The 20,396-nt window shown below is 44.2% G+C and overlaps 2 protein-coding genes across 2 annotated transcripts; one reads left to right on the forward strand and one right to left on the reverse strand.

Annotated features, from left to right (window-relative positions):
• The first annotated feature begins 4,242 nt into the window (after nucleotides 1-4,242).
• LOC127772529 (NAC domain-containing protein 48-like) lies at nucleotides 4,243-6,554 on the forward strand. Its single transcript, XM_052298462.1, has 3 exons — nucleotides 4,243-4,543; nucleotides 4,622-4,896; nucleotides 5,642-6,554. The coding sequence occupies exons 1-3, from the start codon at nucleotides 4,351-4,353 to the stop codon at nucleotides 6,143-6,145; spliced, it is 972 nt and encodes a 323-aa protein (XP_052154422.1). The 5' UTR covers nucleotides 4,243-4,350; the 3' UTR covers nucleotides 6,146-6,554.
• A 4,851-nt stretch (nucleotides 6,555-11,405) lies between these two features.
• On the reverse strand, nucleotides 11,406-18,421 carry LOC127772630 (gibberellin 20 oxidase 2-like). Its single transcript, XM_052298583.1, has 3 exons — nucleotides 17,577-18,421; nucleotides 16,814-17,138; nucleotides 11,406-11,865 (listed from the first exon to the last, which is right to left on the reverse strand). The coding sequence occupies exons 1-3, from the start codon at nucleotides 18,326-18,328 to the stop codon at nucleotides 11,548-11,550; spliced, it is 1,395 nt and encodes a 464-aa protein (XP_052154543.1). The 5' UTR covers nucleotides 18,329-18,421; the 3' UTR covers nucleotides 11,406-11,547.
• Nucleotides 18,422-20,396: the final 1,975 nt, after the last annotated feature.

Raw genomic sequence — 20,396 nt, forward strand, 5'->3', positions numbered from 1 at the left:
TGGAGTCACTATTAAGTGCTACTAATATCATGCATTGAGATAATTCAAAATAAAATATCTATTCTATAATGTTAGGATCGGATTTGCCGTAAGGTGACATGGTGTTAATTAGTTCTGGCAGACACTGATAGGCCGTTTCCTACCCACTAATCCCTACCTAGCTCCTTGCGGGAAGGGAAAAAAAAGAACACCGGCAAGAGCACCGGCATAATAAAAATGCGTTATTTAGCTCCTAGTTATTTTTAAGTGGAACAGTGCTGATTTTTATTTAGCCGACATAATAAAAATGTGTTATTTAGTGTCAGTTTTTAATTAAGCAGCACGAAATTTGAGCCAAATCAAGGTGAAGACTACAAATCCTCTTTCTAACGTTGTCCCCCCTCTCTTCCTCTCCCATTGACCAACTCTCTCCATTCTCCCCTCACCACCCAAGCCGCCCAGCGGGTGGTGGCTAGTCGCCCCTCCCTGACATGGCGGCCACCGGTACGTTGATAACTATCTCTCCCTATCCCTATCCCTAGCACATCTGCCACCGGATCTGTAAGCTAGAGCACAACGACCACCTGATCCGTCAGCCTAGAGCTCGACCTAGCTGATCCTCTGATCAAACCGAGCTTGGGGGTTGGATCTGGATCTCATACCTCCTCCTTCACCACACTGGAGAGGAGAGGGAGGGGCTAGTGGGAGGAGGTGCCCTCAAATTCGATAACGGCCACATTTCAGTCTTCTTCTCCTTTCTTACTCTATTGATCTGCTACAAAAATAACTAATCGGTAGCGTCCTGGTGGATAACGACAGTGGCGCCTTTTCCTCCTGATCCAGCGACGAGGAGGTGTGCATGCTTGTAGCTCATGATTTGTTAATGTGAGTTTGGGGTAAATTTCAAGATGTTCGTAATATGTGGTTGTTCTTGCTCTGTGGATGTGATTTGGTTGTTTCTTTGTAGACCATCTTGATCATTCGGTGGTAAAAATTCAAGAACGTTGGGCTACTCAAAGCAGATGGTCGAATCAAGCCGATTCATCGAGCAATTTCATGTTTTATCCTGGAGAAAACCTAGTGTTGGTTCTTAGTAAATTATGAGTGCCACCGAAGCTCATTAGTAACACTAAAGTTGTGCCGCCAAAAAATCAGGGATTAATGCCGTTTAGAAAGCGGCACAACTTACCTTATCTGTGGTAGTGTCTTGCTTTATTTATATCTTTACTCTTTTATATGGTTAACATAACTTAAGTTGACATGTAAATCTCAACACATGTTGAGTGATTACTATAGCAAAACATATTAACAGTAGCATATTGCCTTTATTAATGTCCTTTACTATTATACGTAGGGTGACATGTATTGAGTTGAGTTAAGTTGACCTACAAAATTTCATCCCTTGTTTAGGAAACTATTAAATAATAAATGTTGCGACAATTTATTGTAAGTGGGTTTTTATCTTTTTGTTTAAGCCATAATCTGAATCATATATATGTGGTGACTTTATCACATTTTTGCACCCCACATGGTTGAGGATTTAGAGATCTATTTAAGAATTAATATCTAGTTATTGTGATTAGACTCCCGACCACAATTTTTTTCTCAAAAAATTGACAGTGCACACAGTTCATAACAAGCTTTTTTCTAGTTTTGCCCCCCAAGAGCATCCCTAGCATGTAAATCGACTGAGAGGCAAATGTGGGGTCCACAAGTAGTATCAAACAGTATGGTTCAGTTAGATAATTTACTTCTGGATCAAGTGGGATCCACATAGTAAAAGAAAAAAAATAGAAATATCTCTTCTGGTGTCGTGACCTTAGGTCACGGACAAGTTTGGAGATAAATGGGAAAGTTCATTTTCCCGCCTATCCTGAAAAATGAGCCCGAACAAAATGCACAACTTTTATGGTGAATATTTTTCTATTGAATTATGTCTTGTCTTGCTACAGACTTTTGGCCGGTTTATATAGTCCAAAGCCGTACAGGTGAGGTTACAACTTTGCCCCTATGGGCCCTTGTGAGTTTACAATTATGCCCTTGCCATGTCAGCAACTCTAGGGGTGTTTTGGTACATTTAGGAGATCATTATGGTCTTTTGGCACCAGCTGGCCTGAGTGGTTGAGAGTGGTCCCCATGGAATCTTCTCCTGGCATCTTTATTGCTCGAATAGTGTTTTCCATTTTGGGTCGTCTTTTCCGTCTTGAATCATCTTTACCTTCTTGGGTACTCGACTACTCCTTTCCTCCTGCTCAGCTCTTGATAGTTTATCTGTCAATAGTTAGAAATGCACCCAAAAGAGTCGATTTGCCTTAGTAGCATAAACTAACTCGAATGGTACTTTCCAACTCAAAAGGTATTTTACCACTCGAAAGGTATTTTACCATTTTACCACTCGAAAGGTAGTTTTACCATTTGAACACTTAGAAAAACTCAAAGACCTCCTCTTTGGCGTTTAGGCTGAATAGAGAGGATGGTGGTGGCTCCCTGCTACAACATCATCTGGTATTGCTTGTCTCTAAGCTTTCATAGCTATTCTAGACACTTCTGGCAATATCTATCATTTTCCGTAGATTTTTCCTGGTATTGCAGTTTCTCTACCTTGGGAAGCATGCACAACTCATAGCTGCCAAATAAAGAGGAACAGAGGGAGTACTTGTTAAATGAAGTTTTGAGTGAATACAATTTTGGCACCATGTAGACATTCAACTTGCTGAAATGATAATATTAATCCAACACTACCAGTTTCTTCCATAAAAACATAAAAACACAATGCAATATCATATGAAAGAATGCGAGGGGTTTAGGGGGCACTTGAGCTACCAACCCAACATAAATTGAGTTGAAGTAGTGGTTTTTTGTTCTTCGGTTTAGTGTTCGTTTTGTGTTGTTTGGTTTTTTGAAGTTTGTTTTTTTGCTTTAAACAAAAAAAAAGACTAATCGAACAAAGCTTAGAGGATAGAACATCTAGGGTGGTCCAACTAGAAGGCCTAAGTCTTAGTTGTACGTATATACTACGCCCTATACGTCTATTCTTAACCCTAGCTATCATATCTTTGACATAGCACGAGTGGTAAAAAAGCAGCTCACAAGCTTAGCACTTGTACCAAGCTCGATTCATCGGGAGTCTGCAAGCTATCTTATAGGCCGAGCACTATTTGCTAGCGGTGAGAGGCCATATATATGCATCAACTTCATGATTTCAATATCACCACAAGCAACTCCATGAGGCCAATTAAGATCTAGCCAAAAAAAATAGTTTTGTGTTTTTCTTGATTGGATTAGTTGTTTGGATTTGATCATCTTCGATATATCTTGCTATATATTGTTTTATTGATTGCTCTTCCATTTTCTTGATTTGATTTCCCTGAATGTAATTCTTAGTGTCATTTGTATAGTTTTCATGATTACATTCTTTCTATTGATTTTGTTTCTATTTTGTTGCCCTTTTATTTTTCTTTCATAGCCACATCATGTACAAAGAATATAAGTGGTAATGCACGATTTGAAGAAAGTATGAAAACACCGACGACAACATTGAGGGCTTTGTCAATTTGGCATAATTTCAACTCATAGAAATAAGAAAAACATAGAGAAATAGAAATGCATACCCACTTCAATCTATTTCAAGGAGGTTTGACGGGATGAAAATATTTCTATGTACGAAATGAGATGTTTAAAAAAAAAGAGAGCACAAGATAAACCGACGACCGATAGCCCCTTCAAAGTACTTCCTCCGTTTCACAATGTAAGTTATTTTAATATTTCCTATATTTATATTAACTATCTAGATTTATTAGGAAACGGAGGGAGTACACGGTAGAGCGGCTCGATTCTTGACCGATCACTAGGTCCTTCCTCTGCGATGTGTGTGGATAGATGGCATGATGGGAGGAGTACCAGACAGATTTTGTACCACATGCCTTGTATAGGCCTCCACTGGTATTTTGTGGTAGGTTCATTTCATATGCTCCGTACATTCTAGGGGCCCCCTGTGCCTTTCCTCTTTCGCCTCCATCAGCCACGTGTCCTCATCTCGACGGTCGCACGTTCCCACCCTGGCCCCACCCCCACACCCCCGAAATGGAACACCTGTCCACGTGAGCCGCCATTCCGCCGGGCCCCACCCGGCCGCCTCACCGCCCATCATGCATGGCCGCGCGAGTCCAAGCGCGCTGTCGTAAGCAGTGACAGAAGCCGTCGTCCCTCCACGCGTCGCGCTCCGACGGACGGTCGCCGTCGCGGCGCTATATATGCCGCGCGCGTCGCACGGCCGGCGCGTGGTTTCCATTTGCTCCTCGCCTAGCTAGCTCGTCTCTCTTCCCCGGAGGAGAAAAAGGAGGAGACGAGAGAGAATTAATTATCTCGGAGATGAGCGGCGGCGGCGAAGGGGCGGCGGCGGCGGAGAAGCAGGAGCTGCAGCTGCCGCCGGGGTTCAGGTTCCACCCGACGGACGAGGAGCTGGTGATGCACTACCTCTGCCGGCGGTGCGCCGGCCTCCCCATCGCCGTCCCCATCATCGCCGAGGTCGACCTCTACAAGTTCGATCCATGGCATCTCCCAAGTACGTCTCTTCCATCTCCTTCCTCCATCCATGCAAGCTTATAGCTACTGTTCATCGATCGTCCATGACTCCATGCAGGAATGGCGCTGTACGGCGAGAAGGAGTGGTACTTCTTCTCCCCTCGGGACCGCAAGTACCCGAACGGGTCGCGGCCGAACCGCGCCGCCGGGTCCGGGTACTGGAAGGCCACCGGCGCCGACAAGCCGGTGGGCACGCCGAGGCCGGTGGCCATCAAGAAGGCGCTCGTCTTCTACGCCGGCAAGGCGCCCAAGGGCGACAAGACCAACTGGATCATGCACGAGTACCGCCTCGCCGACGTCGACCGCTCCGCCCGCAAGAAGAACACCCTCCGGGTACATATATACGCCATTAATTAATTACCTCGAATTTGCTCTTAGTTCATCAAATTCAAATTCAGACGAATTCTACTCTCAGTTAATCAAGTTTAGACAAGAAGTTCTAGCTGATTGGTTATCGGCACGATCGATATCATATGATTTTGATGTGGATTAACCACACAAAATTCGATCGAGATGCTAATTACTGATAAGATAAGTACGGACTTTTGGAAGGATAAATGATTCCTCTTGCTAGGTTAGCTTAGGTTAGCATCTGTGTGCCGCTTTCTTGCAAGTGTGAACGCGGTGGATGCCGGCGCGGGTCACCACCTCCACGCGCCTATAATTTACTTTCTCCATTTCACTATGTAAGTCGTTCTAGCATTTTTCATATTCATATTGATGCTCTATCTAGATTCATTAAATATTAATATGAATGTGGGAATATCTATCTAGATTTATTAACATCAATATGAATGTGGGAAATGCTAAAATGACTTAAATTGTGAAACGGAGGGAGTATTGTATAAACGCTAAGCTTTAAATTGCGGGCGACGATAGCGACGGATGCGAGGAGATATGCACGCCCACCAATAATGCGCTTCGGAGGAATTTCGATTATTGTTCATAATTATTGCTGATACTGTTTGTTTTACATTAATTGGGCGGATTTCATCATATATTTATTGTTGTGATCACGAAATGATCATATGGTCTTGATGAAATTTGATTTGATTTTTGGTGGTTTGTGTTATTGCAGCTAGATGATTGGGTCCTGTGCCGAATCTACAACAAGAAAGGCGGCGTGGAGAAGCCGAGCGGCGGCGGCGAACGTTCGAATATGATGAGCCACGGGGAGACCGCGTCGGCGGGCTCGCCGCCGGAGCAGAAGCCGGCCGTGCTGCCGCCGCCGCCACCGCCGTACGCGGCGGCGGCGCCGTTCTCGGAGCTGGCGGCGTTCTACGACGTGCGGCCGTCGGACTCGGTGCCGCGGGCGCACGGCGCGGACTCGAGCTGCTCGGAGCACGTGCTGACGACGTCGGCGTCGTCCGGCGGCGTCGTCGAGCGGCCGGAGGTGCAGAGCCAGCCCAAGATCGCCGAGTGGGAGCGCACGTTCGCCGGCGCCGCCGCCCCGGCTGGCGCCGTCAGCACGGCCGGACCGATTCTGGGCCAGCTCGACCCCGCCGCCGCCGCCGCCGCCGTCGCCGGCGGCGGCGACCCGCTCCTCCAGGACATCCTCATGTACTGGGGCAAGCCGTTCTGACGGCTCTGCTCGGCTCGGCGGCTTGAGCCGGGAGGGATGAATGATCTGATATTCTATCGGGGTGGCTCGGGCGAGCCGCTGGAATCGATCGGTGGCCGTTGGATGGCGGCCGAGTTATTGGTAGCCGTCAGATGGGAGATGGAATGGCATTAGTTAGTTACTAGTATCCGTATGGACGGCGGCGATGAAACAGGGGAGCCCCGAGATGCGTGTAGGAAGGAGATGCATGGTACTGTACTTGAGAATTATAAGCCGTGTGTATATGCGAAATTGGTTGGCTAGATCGATCTGGGCGTATTTCTCTCTCGAGGCTCTTGCTATGTTTTTCATCTTTTTTAAAGAAGACTGGACACTTTGTCGCATGCAACAAAGCATGCTGCATTTTTACAAGGTGTCGGCAATCATATAATTATGCACTTGTATCAGCATTCAACATTTAAGCAAAGTGATTTTTTTAAGAAAATCTTTTAAAGGAGTAAATTCATAGTTTAAGAAGAGAATACGAAAATATGATAATTCAGGATTGGGTATGGATCTAAACCATAGCACTTGATTTCAAAAAATCTGTATAGATTTTTCGATTAAAATCGAGCGGATTTCCTTAAAATGATATTCTTTAGCTCTTCTTAAAAAAATAAACACGGGGGAGAGATTCCTCACCTGAATTATAATGAGAGAAAAAGAAGGGGTTACATCACAAAGAGATTACATGCTTAGGGAGAACAAATAGAGGAAGAGAAGATTTTTTTCAATCGGTAACTACCGATCTATTTTCCCTGCGAAGACGCTCAGCCCACAGAGTAGCATCTTCAATACATTTGACAACTAACCTAGTCCGGGAATTGGGAAGGCCTCGGAATACAACATCATGTCTATGATTCCAAAGCCTCCAAAAACAAAGCAGGAAAAAAAATTCTGAAATGCTTGGCAGGCAGATGGCAGGGAACGGCGAGGTCAGCGAGATCATGAACATCCGAAACAACAGATATGCGTAAGGCTCGCCAGAAGTCTTGGAAAAATTGACAATGAAGGAAGAGATGACCCGCCGTCTTAACACCTCAGTTGCAGACAATACACCCACCTGTTTGAACAATGTTCTTCTTATGTAAGTTAGCTTTGGTAGGAAGACGATCCTTAGCAAGAAGCCAAGCGAAGAATTGAATGCGGGGTGGGGGGGAGCTCGGTTGTCCCAAATGAAGTGCTAGTTCTTGCACAGGGGCAGGGTCTGTTGAGAGGACGAGTAGACGCTCTTAGTGCGAAGGATTCCGGGAGCATCACGTGGCGTTCGCAAATCAGTAGAGGCATTGAGGCAGACGTCTTGAAGCACCTCTCGCAACTGCAGCAACTGAGATTCAGCCATGGAGGATAACCTGGGAGCAAAATTGTCTTCTATTGGCCTTGAGAGGAACATTACAACTGTAGCCTCCCCATCCAGGGCATGAGAGAATAAGGGGGCAAAGCGATCCTTGAAAGAACTCGGACCACACCAGCAATCTTTCCAAAAGGAAGTGCGTGTGCCATCCCCTACCTGAACGCGCGTCAAACGCTGAAGAACCGGGAGGAGAGTGGCCAAGGATTCCCAGTGAGGACCGAGCTGATTATCACAAAAGAGGGAGGAGCCGGAGTGTTCTTGCCATATCCAGCGTCCCCAGGAGGAGTCGACCGAGTGAAGATGGTGAAGTCTTTTCACGAGCAAAGCACATTTTTGATCGTGCATATTTTTAATCCCTAGGCCACCCACATCCTTGGCAGTGCAGACTGTGTCCCAGACAACAAGGTAGCTGGAGGCACTACAGTAATCATTTTCAGACCAAAGGAACGCCCGCCGTTTTGTTTTTTATCAAAAGCTTCAATTGTCCCCTTGAGGAGCAAGAGGGCCGACATTGTATAGATCCCCGAACCCCCTGCACTTTATCTTCTTCTTCACTCTCTTGTCGTAGATTAAAAAAAGCAATACAATCCACTAAGATGTGATCAGAATAACATTTTCTCAATTTCTACTCTCTCGTTTTTCGTGTGCCTACTTCCTAAATTACTAAAGGTACATATTTTAAAATTTTTCTATAGGGATTTTTTTTAAAAATACTAATTCATTTTTAATTTTTTTAGCTAATACTTAATTAATCGTGCGCTAATTCGCAGCTCTATTTTACGTGTCAGGGTAAAAGGTTCCAACCCTAACTACCGAACACATGCTAAGAATGAAACCTTAACTGACTACTTATACGTACAAACAACCAAACAATCGTATTACCAATAGTTAACGCTCATTAAAATAAGGATAACATAGTACTAGCATGTATTGACATATCTTATATTTACCTTTTGTAATTATTATGCATAAAAAAATTAGCCAAATACATCAATACAAGCTTAAAGATGAATTTCTTGAAACATTGCGCTCCACTACTTGAGGGTTTTCGAAACGTAATGCTGGGATTTTGCCTTACGGTTCTCTCCAAAAACCTAGTTTATTTTTGTAAAATTTACTCTTTTATAACTTTTTTCTCAATTGCGAGACCTGAAATTTAAGCATTCCTATATTCTTTATCTATGTACGTTCACAGGTAGATATAAAGATCGGTTTTTCATCCATTTTATTGAAAAACATGTGTGCACATGTATTTGTTCATGTATGTAATAAAAAAGTAAAAAAGAAGGCATCGCTAGCCAAATGTACGTACAAGCCGTCGGTCGAACCTTTTATACATGTCCCAGTCGGCGTGTCAATTTGCGCACCGTTTCTTTTAGACCAAACTTCGACGACGTTGTTGATATATGGTCCAGAGCCCCAGACAGTGTTGCTGTAGTGTATCGACGACTTGGATGATTCATGTCTATATATGGAAGTGTGGAACACACGGGAATCCAGTAACCCACCCAACCCGATCGTGTACGTAGAGATTTCGAGCTGTTTTTCACGTGAAAAATCCCTCCGAGAATTAAGTCGATGCGCGCGCGACAGCGCGAGCGCCACGTACGTACGTGGACAGAGGCACACAGGGCCAACATGCCTTGCACGCGGCAGAATTCCACGATGCCCAGCCACACGTCCCGTCGCGCGTCGCATATGATCGCGTCGTGGAGCCGCGCGCATCTGCTGGAAAGCGAAGCGAAAAGGAAGGGGGAAAAAGGGCAGCAGAGGAGAGAGATGCTGGCCATGGTGATGACGGTAAGCCGCTGGTGAGTGGTGACTCCGGTGATGGAGTGAGTGGGTAACCGCTACCATTGTCAGCGGTCTGAACCAGGGCCGACTTCACGGTGTGGCCCAAAGAATTTCCAGCCCATAGCGTATACCACTATTGGGCCAAAGCATCTAACGAGAGTTGCAAGATTGGAAAAAGTACACTGAAGGTCCCTCACCTTGTCATCTAGTTACAAAATCATCCCCAACCGCAAAATCAGAAACCGGACGTCCCTCAACTAACAAAACCGTTCACTTTAGATCCTACGGTGGTTTTGACCCTGGTTTTATCCTACGTGACGGCTGAGGCAGTGTGGGACCCACGTGGGCCCCACATGTCAGCATTGCCACATCAGCCTTCTCTCTTTTCCTCTCTTCTCTCCCATCTCATTTCTCTCTCTTCGTTCTTTACGAGAGTGAGTCTGCTGAGGCCAGCAATGCGAGGAGGGAGAGGAGGAGGGCGGCGCCTCGATGGCGCCCGCCAGCGGCGGCGGCGATGGGGAAGCATGGCGGCCACCCGCAGAGAGGAGGTCCACGCGGAGCGCGAGGTCCATGCCGTGTAGAGGAGGTCCATGCGGAACGCGTCGGCGAGGAGGAGCACGAGGTGCTCCCATTGAAACCAAAGGTGGCGCCGGCGGCACGGGGGGCATGAGCCTGGAGGGGAGCACGTCGAGCTGGCACATCACCTTCTCGATGTCGAGGACGAGGCGCTCGGCGAGGGTGCGGCTGAACTCCTCCCGGATGACGAAGCGGAGCATCGTCGCGTTGGGCGGCATGGTGTACGCCGGCACGATCCAGCCGAAGCGCCGCAGCATGTCGATCTTGAACTCGTCGTGCCGGCTCCGGTCCTTGAGCGAGAACGCCACCAGCGGTCCCCGCTCCGCCCTCGGCCGCCCGCGCACCGCGCCTTCCCCCGCCGCTGCGTGGCCGGTCGCCGGCCGCCGATCACTGACGCCCTCCTCCTCTCCTGCCTCGCAGACTCGCAGTTGGAGAGAACGGAGAGAGAGAGATGAGGATGGGAGAGAAGAGAGGAAAAGAGAGAAGACTGATGTGGCAATGCTGACATGTGGGGCCCACGTGGGTCCCACGCTGACTCAACCACCATGTAGGACAAAACCAGGGTCAAAACCACCGGAGGATCTAAAGTGAACAGTTTTGTTAGTTGAGAGATGTCCGGTATCTGGTTTTGCGGTTGGGGGACGATTTTGTAACTCGGTGACAAGTTGAGGGACCTTCGGTGTACTTTTTCCTTTCAAGATTCGAGATATATATGAATAAGTCCACATTGACTCCCTAATTATAGGCTGGGGGCGGCTTGCGCGGTGCCGACTGGCCGCGCGTGGTGGTGGGTGGCCCAGATCCGTGAAGTTGGATCCCACAGCCAGGGACAGGATCAAGGAGCTCATCTGCGGGGAGGCGATGCTGGTAGCTCACCGCCGGTAGTGAACTTGTGGTGGACGACGGTGTGCAAGCTCATTTGGGAGGACACCGGTGGATCTAGCAGTGAGATGAGAGAGAGAAGAGAGAGAGAGAGAGGGTTGAGGGTTGTGGACGAAGGGCTAGATGACATGTGGGCTTCAATTACATTTTTTTTTAAAAAAATTGTATCCGGCTGGACTGCCATACATGCGCCACGCACGTAGAACTAAAACTAGTTTGAGGGGGCAATTCGGACGTTTTTTTTTGTCAAATTATACTAGTTTAATAGTTGGGGTTTGAGATATCTGGTATTGCGGTTAAGAGATACACATTAGGTTGTACCTATAGTGAGGAACTCAAAGTGGACTTATTTCTTCGAGATAAAATCGGACCAACAGGCCCAAAAACACAAGACTTGGCCTCACCCATTGGCCATGGCCCAGTAACTCACCCTTCTTTAGTTCTCTTCTTCACACAGTTTGACAACACTCGGGCCACAAGCCAGCGGTTCAGGCCGAGCTCCGGCGAGCCATCGGGGAGGTAGAGGATGACGATCTGGCAAAACCAAAATCTCGTAGCAGAATTTCGATAATCTACTCGCGAAATTTCAAGCCCTGATCGATGAGCTCCTTGATCGATGAAGCACACACGCGTGGCTTCCTGCCTTCCCACAATAAAAATTACAGGTGCAATAGTCATATACACATGCATACTAGTTCGATTAATTAGGCCAACATAAATGTACGTATACTATATACGTACTAGTATACATGGGCAGTGAGCTAGCTAGCTGGACGCCCTAGACGGTGGCCGCCTGGGTCGCCGTCGTCGGTGGGCCGACGACCGGCGCGGCGCCGGAGCAGGCCGGCGGGCGGAGCCAGCGGGCGAAGGCGTCGAGCGTGCGGGTGTCGGCGCGGTAGTGGCGCTGCGTGAAGCGCATGAAGTCGGCCCAGGTGAAGTCCGGGTAGAGCCGCCGCTCGCCGGCGCCGGCGCCGGCGGGCGGCCGCACCACGCGGTCCTCGCGCGGGCAGAGGAAGAAGGCCAGCGACCGCCGCTCCTGCTCCCGGTGCACCACCGCCCGGTGCAGGCAGCTCTTGTACCGGCCGTTCGTCAGCGCCTGCAAAATCACCATCAATAATAATTAAACAGTTGCATCAATTTTCACTAGACACAATTACACAAACTAGCTAGCTGCACAGCAAAGTGAATACAACTAGCCAACTACAGTACTAGTGTCCGAGTTGGAATTGGGGAAAAAAAGTAGTACGTTAATTAAATTTAAGTTGTGTAATTATGAATAGTTTTTAATTTATATGTTTGTGGAATGTTGTAATATATGCTACACTATAAATCTTCCAATCTTTTGTCCTAAACTCAAAATTACATTATCGAGTAAATTTCACGTAACAACGAGTATATTAACTAAACTATTATAAACCTATAAATTTAAGATGATGTATTGTAGTTATTTTACAATAGAAGTACATACTTAAAATAAAGTATCGTAAATTGCAGATTTAATAATAAATGTATCATAAAACTGTAGATTTAACATAAAATCACAAAAGATGAATAATTATAGTTCAAATGTAACATTATTGATGGAGATTTAAACTAAAAATATTCATTTTACGATAACTTAACGATTAAATAATAAATGTAGTTTTACCATACTTAGTCTTAAAATATGTATTTTTATAATAAATTTTATATCAAATCAATAGTTTTATAATGCATTCTCAAAGTTTTACGATAGTTTAGGGGCATCGAATGTTTAGATAGATGCATGGAGTATTAAATATAAACGAAAAAATAACTAATTACACATATTGCTTGAAAATTGCAAGACGAATCTTTTAAGCCTAATTGCTACATGATTTGATAATGTGGTGCTACAATAACATTTGCTAATGACAGATTAATTAGACTTAATAAATTCGTCTCGCAGTTTACAGGCGGAATGTGTAATTTGTTTTGATATTAGTCTACATTTAATACTTTAAATATATGTCCGTATATCTGATGTGACATATCATGAATTTTCACTCTAATCTAAACATAGCCTTAATTAAAATTCCTGTAGTTTTACAAAATTTACCCTACTACCACTATATTGCTGTTTGTCTTGACTTGACCGGATCCAGACATCTGTGATATATGCGATCAATTGCGAGATATGGACGGATGGACTCTTGGGACACACACAGTACAGTACTATGTGGTGTGTGTGTACGGGGCGCAGCACGCGGACGTGCGAAGTCGAGTCGGAGGGCGACTCCTCCGGTCCTCCCCGCCCCGGTCTGCCGCAAAGCCTGGCGCCGAAACGGGGAAAACGACGGCGTCGTGCGCGTACGTACCCCCTAATGCGTCCCACTTCATCCGTTTCAAAAATACTTCTCCCTCAATCTCAAAATATAGCAATTTATATTAGATGTGACACATCACGTCTAGATTTATTGTGCTATGATGTGTCCAGATTCGTTGTACTATGATGTGTCCCATTCTGTACAAGGTTCCCAAAATACTTATCGTTTTGAGTTTTTATTTATAACTTTTGATCATTCATCTTATTTTAAAAATTATAGAATTATTATTTATTTTGTTTGTAACTTGCTTAATTATCAAAAGCACTTTAAGTATGACTTATCATTTTTTTATTTGCACTATTTTTTAATTAAGACGAATTATCAAACGTTCCAAGAAAAAAAGTTAAAGCGAGTACTAATTTAGAATGGAGATAGTATAGCAGGATATGATATTATCTATATCCAGTTTTATAGTACTAGGTAATATCACATCACATCATATACTAGGTAGGTTTACACTTTAGAACAATTTAGAACAAAGATAGTACCACCGGCGTTGCGCGCGGCCGGGGCCCACCGGCCACCACCGCCTGCCTGCCCGGTTCGTCTCCGGCTCCGGCCAAAATAGACAAGCGTCCAAACCGGCGGAAAAGAGAAACAGCCCACTGTAGCTTTAATTTCTCTCAGTGCAAAAGAGACGACGGACGAGAGAGGCCTCGCACTACGTACCATGCCTGCCTCTCTGCCGTCAGGCAGGCCAGGACAGATGATGGATAGGTGAATACTACTATCTCGTAGCAGACGAAGGGTTTACTGATGAGGCCGATGGACAGGACACAGAGCCACTGTTAGGCTATGCAAAAGGGTGCGTTAAATTCCCAATAAGCACGCCCTTTAAGCTATCCCAAGCTAGAAACTATCCGGTATCCAGTAGTTTCTATACTTACTATGCCATATAGACACTATGTATAGAAAGTATATATCCAATAGATGTCGTCTTCAAATTAAATTCTAATCCAATCATCTCTTTTCTCTCTCCTTTTATCAACCTATCATCTTATTTTTATTCTTGGTTCTTGGGTAGAGATGGTTTCTTGCATGAGAAATGATTTCTTCATCTTTTCACCTCTCTTCTCGTTAACTCTCTTGCCACATCAGATTTTTACTTATGTGTCAATATATTTAATGATATGGACACTAGATAACATGAAGGGTTGAAGTTGGCCTAATAAATTCAAGCCTCGGACAGGACAGAGCCACTGTTGTATAGGAGTAGCTGAAAATCTTAAGATTGCCGGTCCTTTTACCGACTCCGTCCTAAAATAACTCTACTTTTCACTATTTTATGTATTGCAAAATAATTTTAGCTTTTAAATAATCATTGGATTAGAATTTATGAAAATGGCTGACACAATATTGGAACCAGATATTACTTTGGGATTTGATAAAGTGTAGAGCATTCTATTCTTTCTGCTTTTATATTAGTACGTCTGGGATGGATAGATGAAAAATGAAGGTATTTTGGGATGGAGATCCACACTTTTAAAAGTATGATTAGTAAAATCTTTATATATCAACATTACCTAGATTTGTTTTAAACTATTTGAATATTAGGTTTATATTGTACAATAGTTTATCTCGCGTAATGAACTACATGTCCTACTCTCGTAATAATACGAGAGGAGCAAATGTTCACGGTAGGAATGTTAATATATTATTTGAGGATATTTGACAAAAAAGACTGACAAAAACAGTACTGTTAGCGATTGTTTGGAGAGAAAAAAACAGCTACAAACACATATTCCTTGCCGGATCGGACAAAGGTTGGTACGGAGTACAGTATATGGCAACGGTAACTGTCAACAGTATTGAAGACGCGCGGTTGTTTTCAATAAACCATTCCCGGTAAGTTGTATACCCCTTCAGAAGTGGTTTTGGAAGGAATAGGTTTACTACTGTAGCAGTTTACTATCTGGTCGTTGGATGATTTATTCTATTGTTAATTATTTTTGGAGAATGCTATAGAACTGTATCCCGTTCGGACAAGATAATACCTCTGAGGTATCACCTGATACTTGGTAGGTATCCGCTGGTACCCTGTTCAGTCGAAATGATACGTCTAAGGTATCAGCTGATACCTGATAGGTATCGACTGGTACCTAGGTATTAAGCAATACCTCTGAGATATCATTCTGTTCGAACAAGATACCATCCTGTAGCATTCCTCTATTATTCTCTATGGATCAGTATTAAAGAACCGACATAATTAAATATAGAGTAGTCTAACTTAAACATAATTATAATTTTGGAAAATATCTATGTACAAACTAATCTACACAACCATGCAAAAAGATATATCGAAACGTAAACCCTAGGTGATCAACGTACAAAACACTATTACAATATGCCTGCCAGTTATACTATAACTATATGTATTATGCAACCTTATTAGGTCACCGATACTTTTAAGTGAGTGATACAATACCAAAACTGTTAGCTTATACTAGGGGTAGACGCCATGTTTTGTTATGGTAGAAAAATGCGAACGTCAAGTCCAAAATAGCCTATCAGTAATTTATAGCAAGTATCTAATTAATGGCTAAAATAAATAGACAATGTGATTTTACCTAGAAATATTATTTATTGTTACTAATAACTATATATGGATCAATCTTATAGATTAACATAGATAAAGATATATCGCAGGGGACGATAGATTGGGCAACAACCACACCGAACCGATATTAGAGCGGAGCCGCTACACTGACTAAATTATATTTTTAGGACTTTTTAATTTTTTTTTACGATCACATAAAAGACACAACCACACCACCATACACGCATACCGCACTCGTACACACTTGTGAATGAGAGGCTCTAACACTGCTTAGAGACGGTGGTCAATGATAAATCTCTAATATCACTACATGCCTATATGATTTTAATTATAATTATGATTATGAATATGATTACATTTCTAGGACCTTTCGGATGGTTGTGATTATATTACTGTATGATATGCTATGTGTGATCGCCTTGCCGAATCTAAGTTTGCTGAAATATATTGGTTGCTTTACTCCAAAAAAAATGCACTACGCGCGTGTAGCCAAATGAGTGTGTGATGCTTTTTTTTTTCTAACCATATAATTTTTTTTTTCAAGATGATCTGAACTTGTAGTAAGTGACATGCATGCTAGTAGTAGGGACATCTGTCTGCTGTTGGGTACTGTTAGTTTGTGCATGTGATATTTGATAATGATGTGTGTGTACGTCTTCCTTCTATAAACCCCAAAAAATGAATATAAGATGCCTTATTTCTTTCTACGAAACCATCACTACAAGAATCTCATGATATTTTTTGCGGTGTTTACTTGGCGGTCGGACAACAGAATAATTAATCTCGGTGCTTTTCATACTTGACGGTTTTTTACCGCAAATATTCCATATGATGATTAACTTCCAAATTAAAGACATGCCAATTTACTAAAGATAGCAAGATGAACAGAACGGATTATAGCGAGATCGATGTGAGATCTCAGCATTTGGTACGTGTGGTCAGGATGCTAAGCTATAGCTACTCGTCCTTTGCCGTACGGCGGACGCGTGCAAAACGGGTGGAGCCAATGGAGCTAGACGACGACGTACGTCGAGGTCGACGTCGAGGTCGCGATGAGACACCATCATGGCCGGACACGACGACACGACACGGCGATCGATCGATCCGAGATCCATATCCCGGCCGAGTACTAGAGTACATACCATGAAGGTGTCGCCGATGTTGACGACGAACGCGCCAGGCAGCGGCCGCACGGGGCGCCACGCGCCGGCGACGAGCACCTGGAGGCCGTCGACGTCGCCGTCCTGGAGGAGCACGGTGAGCGCCGACGGGTCGCAGTGCGGCCCCGTCCCCAGCGTCCTCTCCGGCTCCGGGCACGGCGGGTAGTAGTTGCACCGCATGATCGAGCTGCTGTCCTCGAAGAACTCCCTGTAGTATCCGCCCCCCACCCCCAGGCTCTCCCCTAGCACCGCCATTATCGCCTTCGTCACCTCCTCCATCGCCTCGCAGTACTCCTGGTACACCTCCCTGCATCATCCATGCTCCATGTCATCGCCCGGTTTAATATAATCCATTATCTAAAAAAAATACTCCATGTCATCGATCGATCGATCTCTCATGCAAATGTAGCTAGGTGGTGTCATGTGTGCATGCACTACTAAAAAAACTGTTAAAATAGGTTTTTACGGACGGCCAACCACTCCGTTAGGTTTTCACGGACGGCCAACCACTCCGTTACAGACCAGTGAAAATACACCCTTTTCGCTGACGGCTGACATAACGCAGCCGCCAGACTTGCGGCTGCTTTATGATAGTTGCCAGTGAAAGCGACATTCGTCAATACTTTTGGGTTGTAAGGGCCGTTTCTCGTTATATTTTTGTAGGCGGAGTGCACATCTAGCTTAAAAAAAAAAAGGTGTCGTCATGAAAAAATATTCTTCTAACTAGTGTTTTCTGTGAATTTACCCTAGGTGTTTGAAGTCGTCGCCTAGGGTGGAGAAGTAATCGGCGACGGTGGAGGAGTTGTTGCCGGCGGCGTTGGCGTGGCGGTGGCCGAAGGAGAGCGTCTCCTTCCAGGGGAGGTTGTCGACGAAGCGGTCGGCGTGGGCGGCGGTGTAGCCGGTGACCGTGCCTGGAGCGCGGCGGGCGCGCTGCTTCGCGGCGGGCGGGAGGCGGAAGAAGCCCGCGGCGCCGTCGAGCGCGGCGCGCGCCAGCGACGGGGGCACGCCGTGCCCGCTCACCTGGAAGAACCCGTGGCTCGCGCACGCGGCGGCCACCTGCGCGACGGCGCGGCGCATCCCGGCGGCGTCGCGCAGCGCCGCGGCGAGGTCGACCACGGGCACGTCCAGCTCCCCCGTCGGCGGCGACGACGGCGGCAGCGCGACGTCGGCGCGCGGCCAGACGAACGGCGCCGGGATCTTGGCCGGCTGCCGCCAGAGGTCAAGGACGACGGCAGCGGCGGCGGCGGCGGCGTCGTCGGCTTCTCCTCCTCCTCCCTTCGCCGTCACGATCAGCTTGCTGGCATCCTGCGCGTTCGAGATGTACACCATGGCTGTACCTGTACGTATGGTCGAGCCGGTTTCTGCACTGCAGAGTGTGTGTGTGAGAGAAAGGAGCAGAGTGTCGTGTGCTATTTGTAATGGGTGGGGAGATGCATGCATGTGTGATGTGTCGATCAAGCGAGCGAGCAAGCTGGGTGCGAGTGACGCACACGCCATGCTTGTATATATGCCTGGTTTTCACTGTCAAGAAGGACAACAACGACAATATACTTTTCAACTCTTGCTAAGGCCTACCAAAACAATAACTTTTCACCCATCACATCAAATATTTAGACACTGTATGAAATATTAAATATGAAAAAAAACCAATTAAACAGTTTACAGGTAAATTGACTGACGAATCTTTTAAGCCTAATTGCGTCATGATTTGATAATGTGGTGCTATAGTAAATATTTACTAATGACGGATTAATTAGGATTAATAAATTCGTATCGTAATTTTCTGGCGGAATATGTAATTTGTTTTGTTATTAGACTACATTTAATACTTCAAATATGTGTCCGTATATCCGATGTGACAAATAAATCTAAAACTTTTTTCTAACTAATCAAGGCCTAAATAGGGAGAATAAGTGAACTGCTAGTATATAAGTTCCTATCAGTGATTGAAATTTCGCCAACACACCCCCCCCCCCCCCCCCCCCAACCGCAGCCGCGCAAGTCGCTATCTTGTCCAAAATTTTACAGTTTTTCTCAGTTTTAAAAAAAATTGATTAAAATGTAGTACAATTGTGTTAAAAATTTTGAAAAAACCTATCCAGAATGTAACAAAAAAAATCCTGAAATTTTGGTTCTACCGAAATGAATAAAATATATTTTCGGTAAAATTGAAAGTGAAAACCCCGGTTCCAAATGAATTAATTAGCTTTTGGAGAACTCGCGTCAATATAAATCAGTTCTAATATATGTATTATGGGTGCATTCTAAACACCTACTCGAATTCGAATCGGCTACTTGCTTGTTTTCCATGAGAATGTTTCCCGATTCGATTTTAAAAAAAATATAAAAAGGCTAAAACAATGTTTTTTTGTAATCTTTTTTCTACTAGAAAAGATGCCCGTGCGTTGCAATAGGTGAATACTATTTTAATCTTATTATTGTTATATGGTTTGGCTAGGGTGAAATTCACTGTGGGAATTTGCTTGGATATTTTTTTCTAGAAAATATTGAGCTGCAATTAGGAGTTCAAAATTCATAAATTAGCATGCAAGTGTTTTTAAAGAGATTTTTTATATGACTCCTTTTATATTTTCAAAATCAAAAGAACTTAAAATCCGACTCAAATATGGATATGTATTTCCAAAAGCGAATGAACTTAAGAACCGACTTAAACGCGATGATACGGACTCACGATGCAAACCAAAAGGGATGACGTATTAAATTTGTTGGCAAAAACATATTCAATTTTTATAATAGTAAAGATGTAGAAGTTTCTAAATAAACTTAAATATATTTATTTTCCAAGTTTTTAATAATTAAAACGTGACTAATCATATGCTAATTAATAGCCTTTTTGGTTTCGCGTGCCATTGAAAATCCTAGCCGAACCTGTGTTCAGAACTAAGCCTAAGTTTATCAGGTTGAAATTATAACGCACTTATGTTATCTAGGTTCCTCAGGACGCCTCAAAGTTAAGTAAACAATTCAATAGTTAATCATGAGAATGATTTCAGGGCCTTCGAAAGGTACCAACATGTAACAAAGAGGTATCAGATTTACTAGTACGCTAGAAAATACGGGCACCCAGGTACTTAAGGACCGTAAAATTTTCCTAACTATAACAAGTGATTTTTCTAGTATATTGAGAGAGTATTTACTACTCTGTTTGTTTCACATTACAAATCGTTTGACCTTTTTTATGTCAAACTAAATTTAGCAACATATAAAATATTAAATTAGTTTAATTAAATTTAAAATTAAATATATTTTGATAATATATTTGTTTTGTGTTAAAAATATTACGATATTTTTCTATAGATTTGGTCAAACTTAAAGAAGTTTTACTAGTAAAAAAGTCAAATGACTTATAATATGAAACGGAGAGGGTAGCTATAGCTAGATAGTTTTTAAAACAAGCAATCCAAAAGAAAAAAAAAACTCCCTTGTGACAAACCCAGATTTGCATGCATATTCCAATGATGTCATACTGGATACTCACAGCTCCCCTCTATCCCAAAAAGCCCACTACCTTTAAATTTTTCATTTAACTAGCAAAATGCCCGTG

The sequence above is a fragment of the Oryza glaberrima genome, chromosome 5 (assembly GCF_000147395.1).
Source record: "Oryza glaberrima chromosome 5, OglaRS2, whole genome shotgun sequence".
Taxonomy (NCBI): Eukaryota; Viridiplantae; Streptophyta; class Magnoliopsida; order Poales; family Poaceae; genus Oryza; species Oryza glaberrima.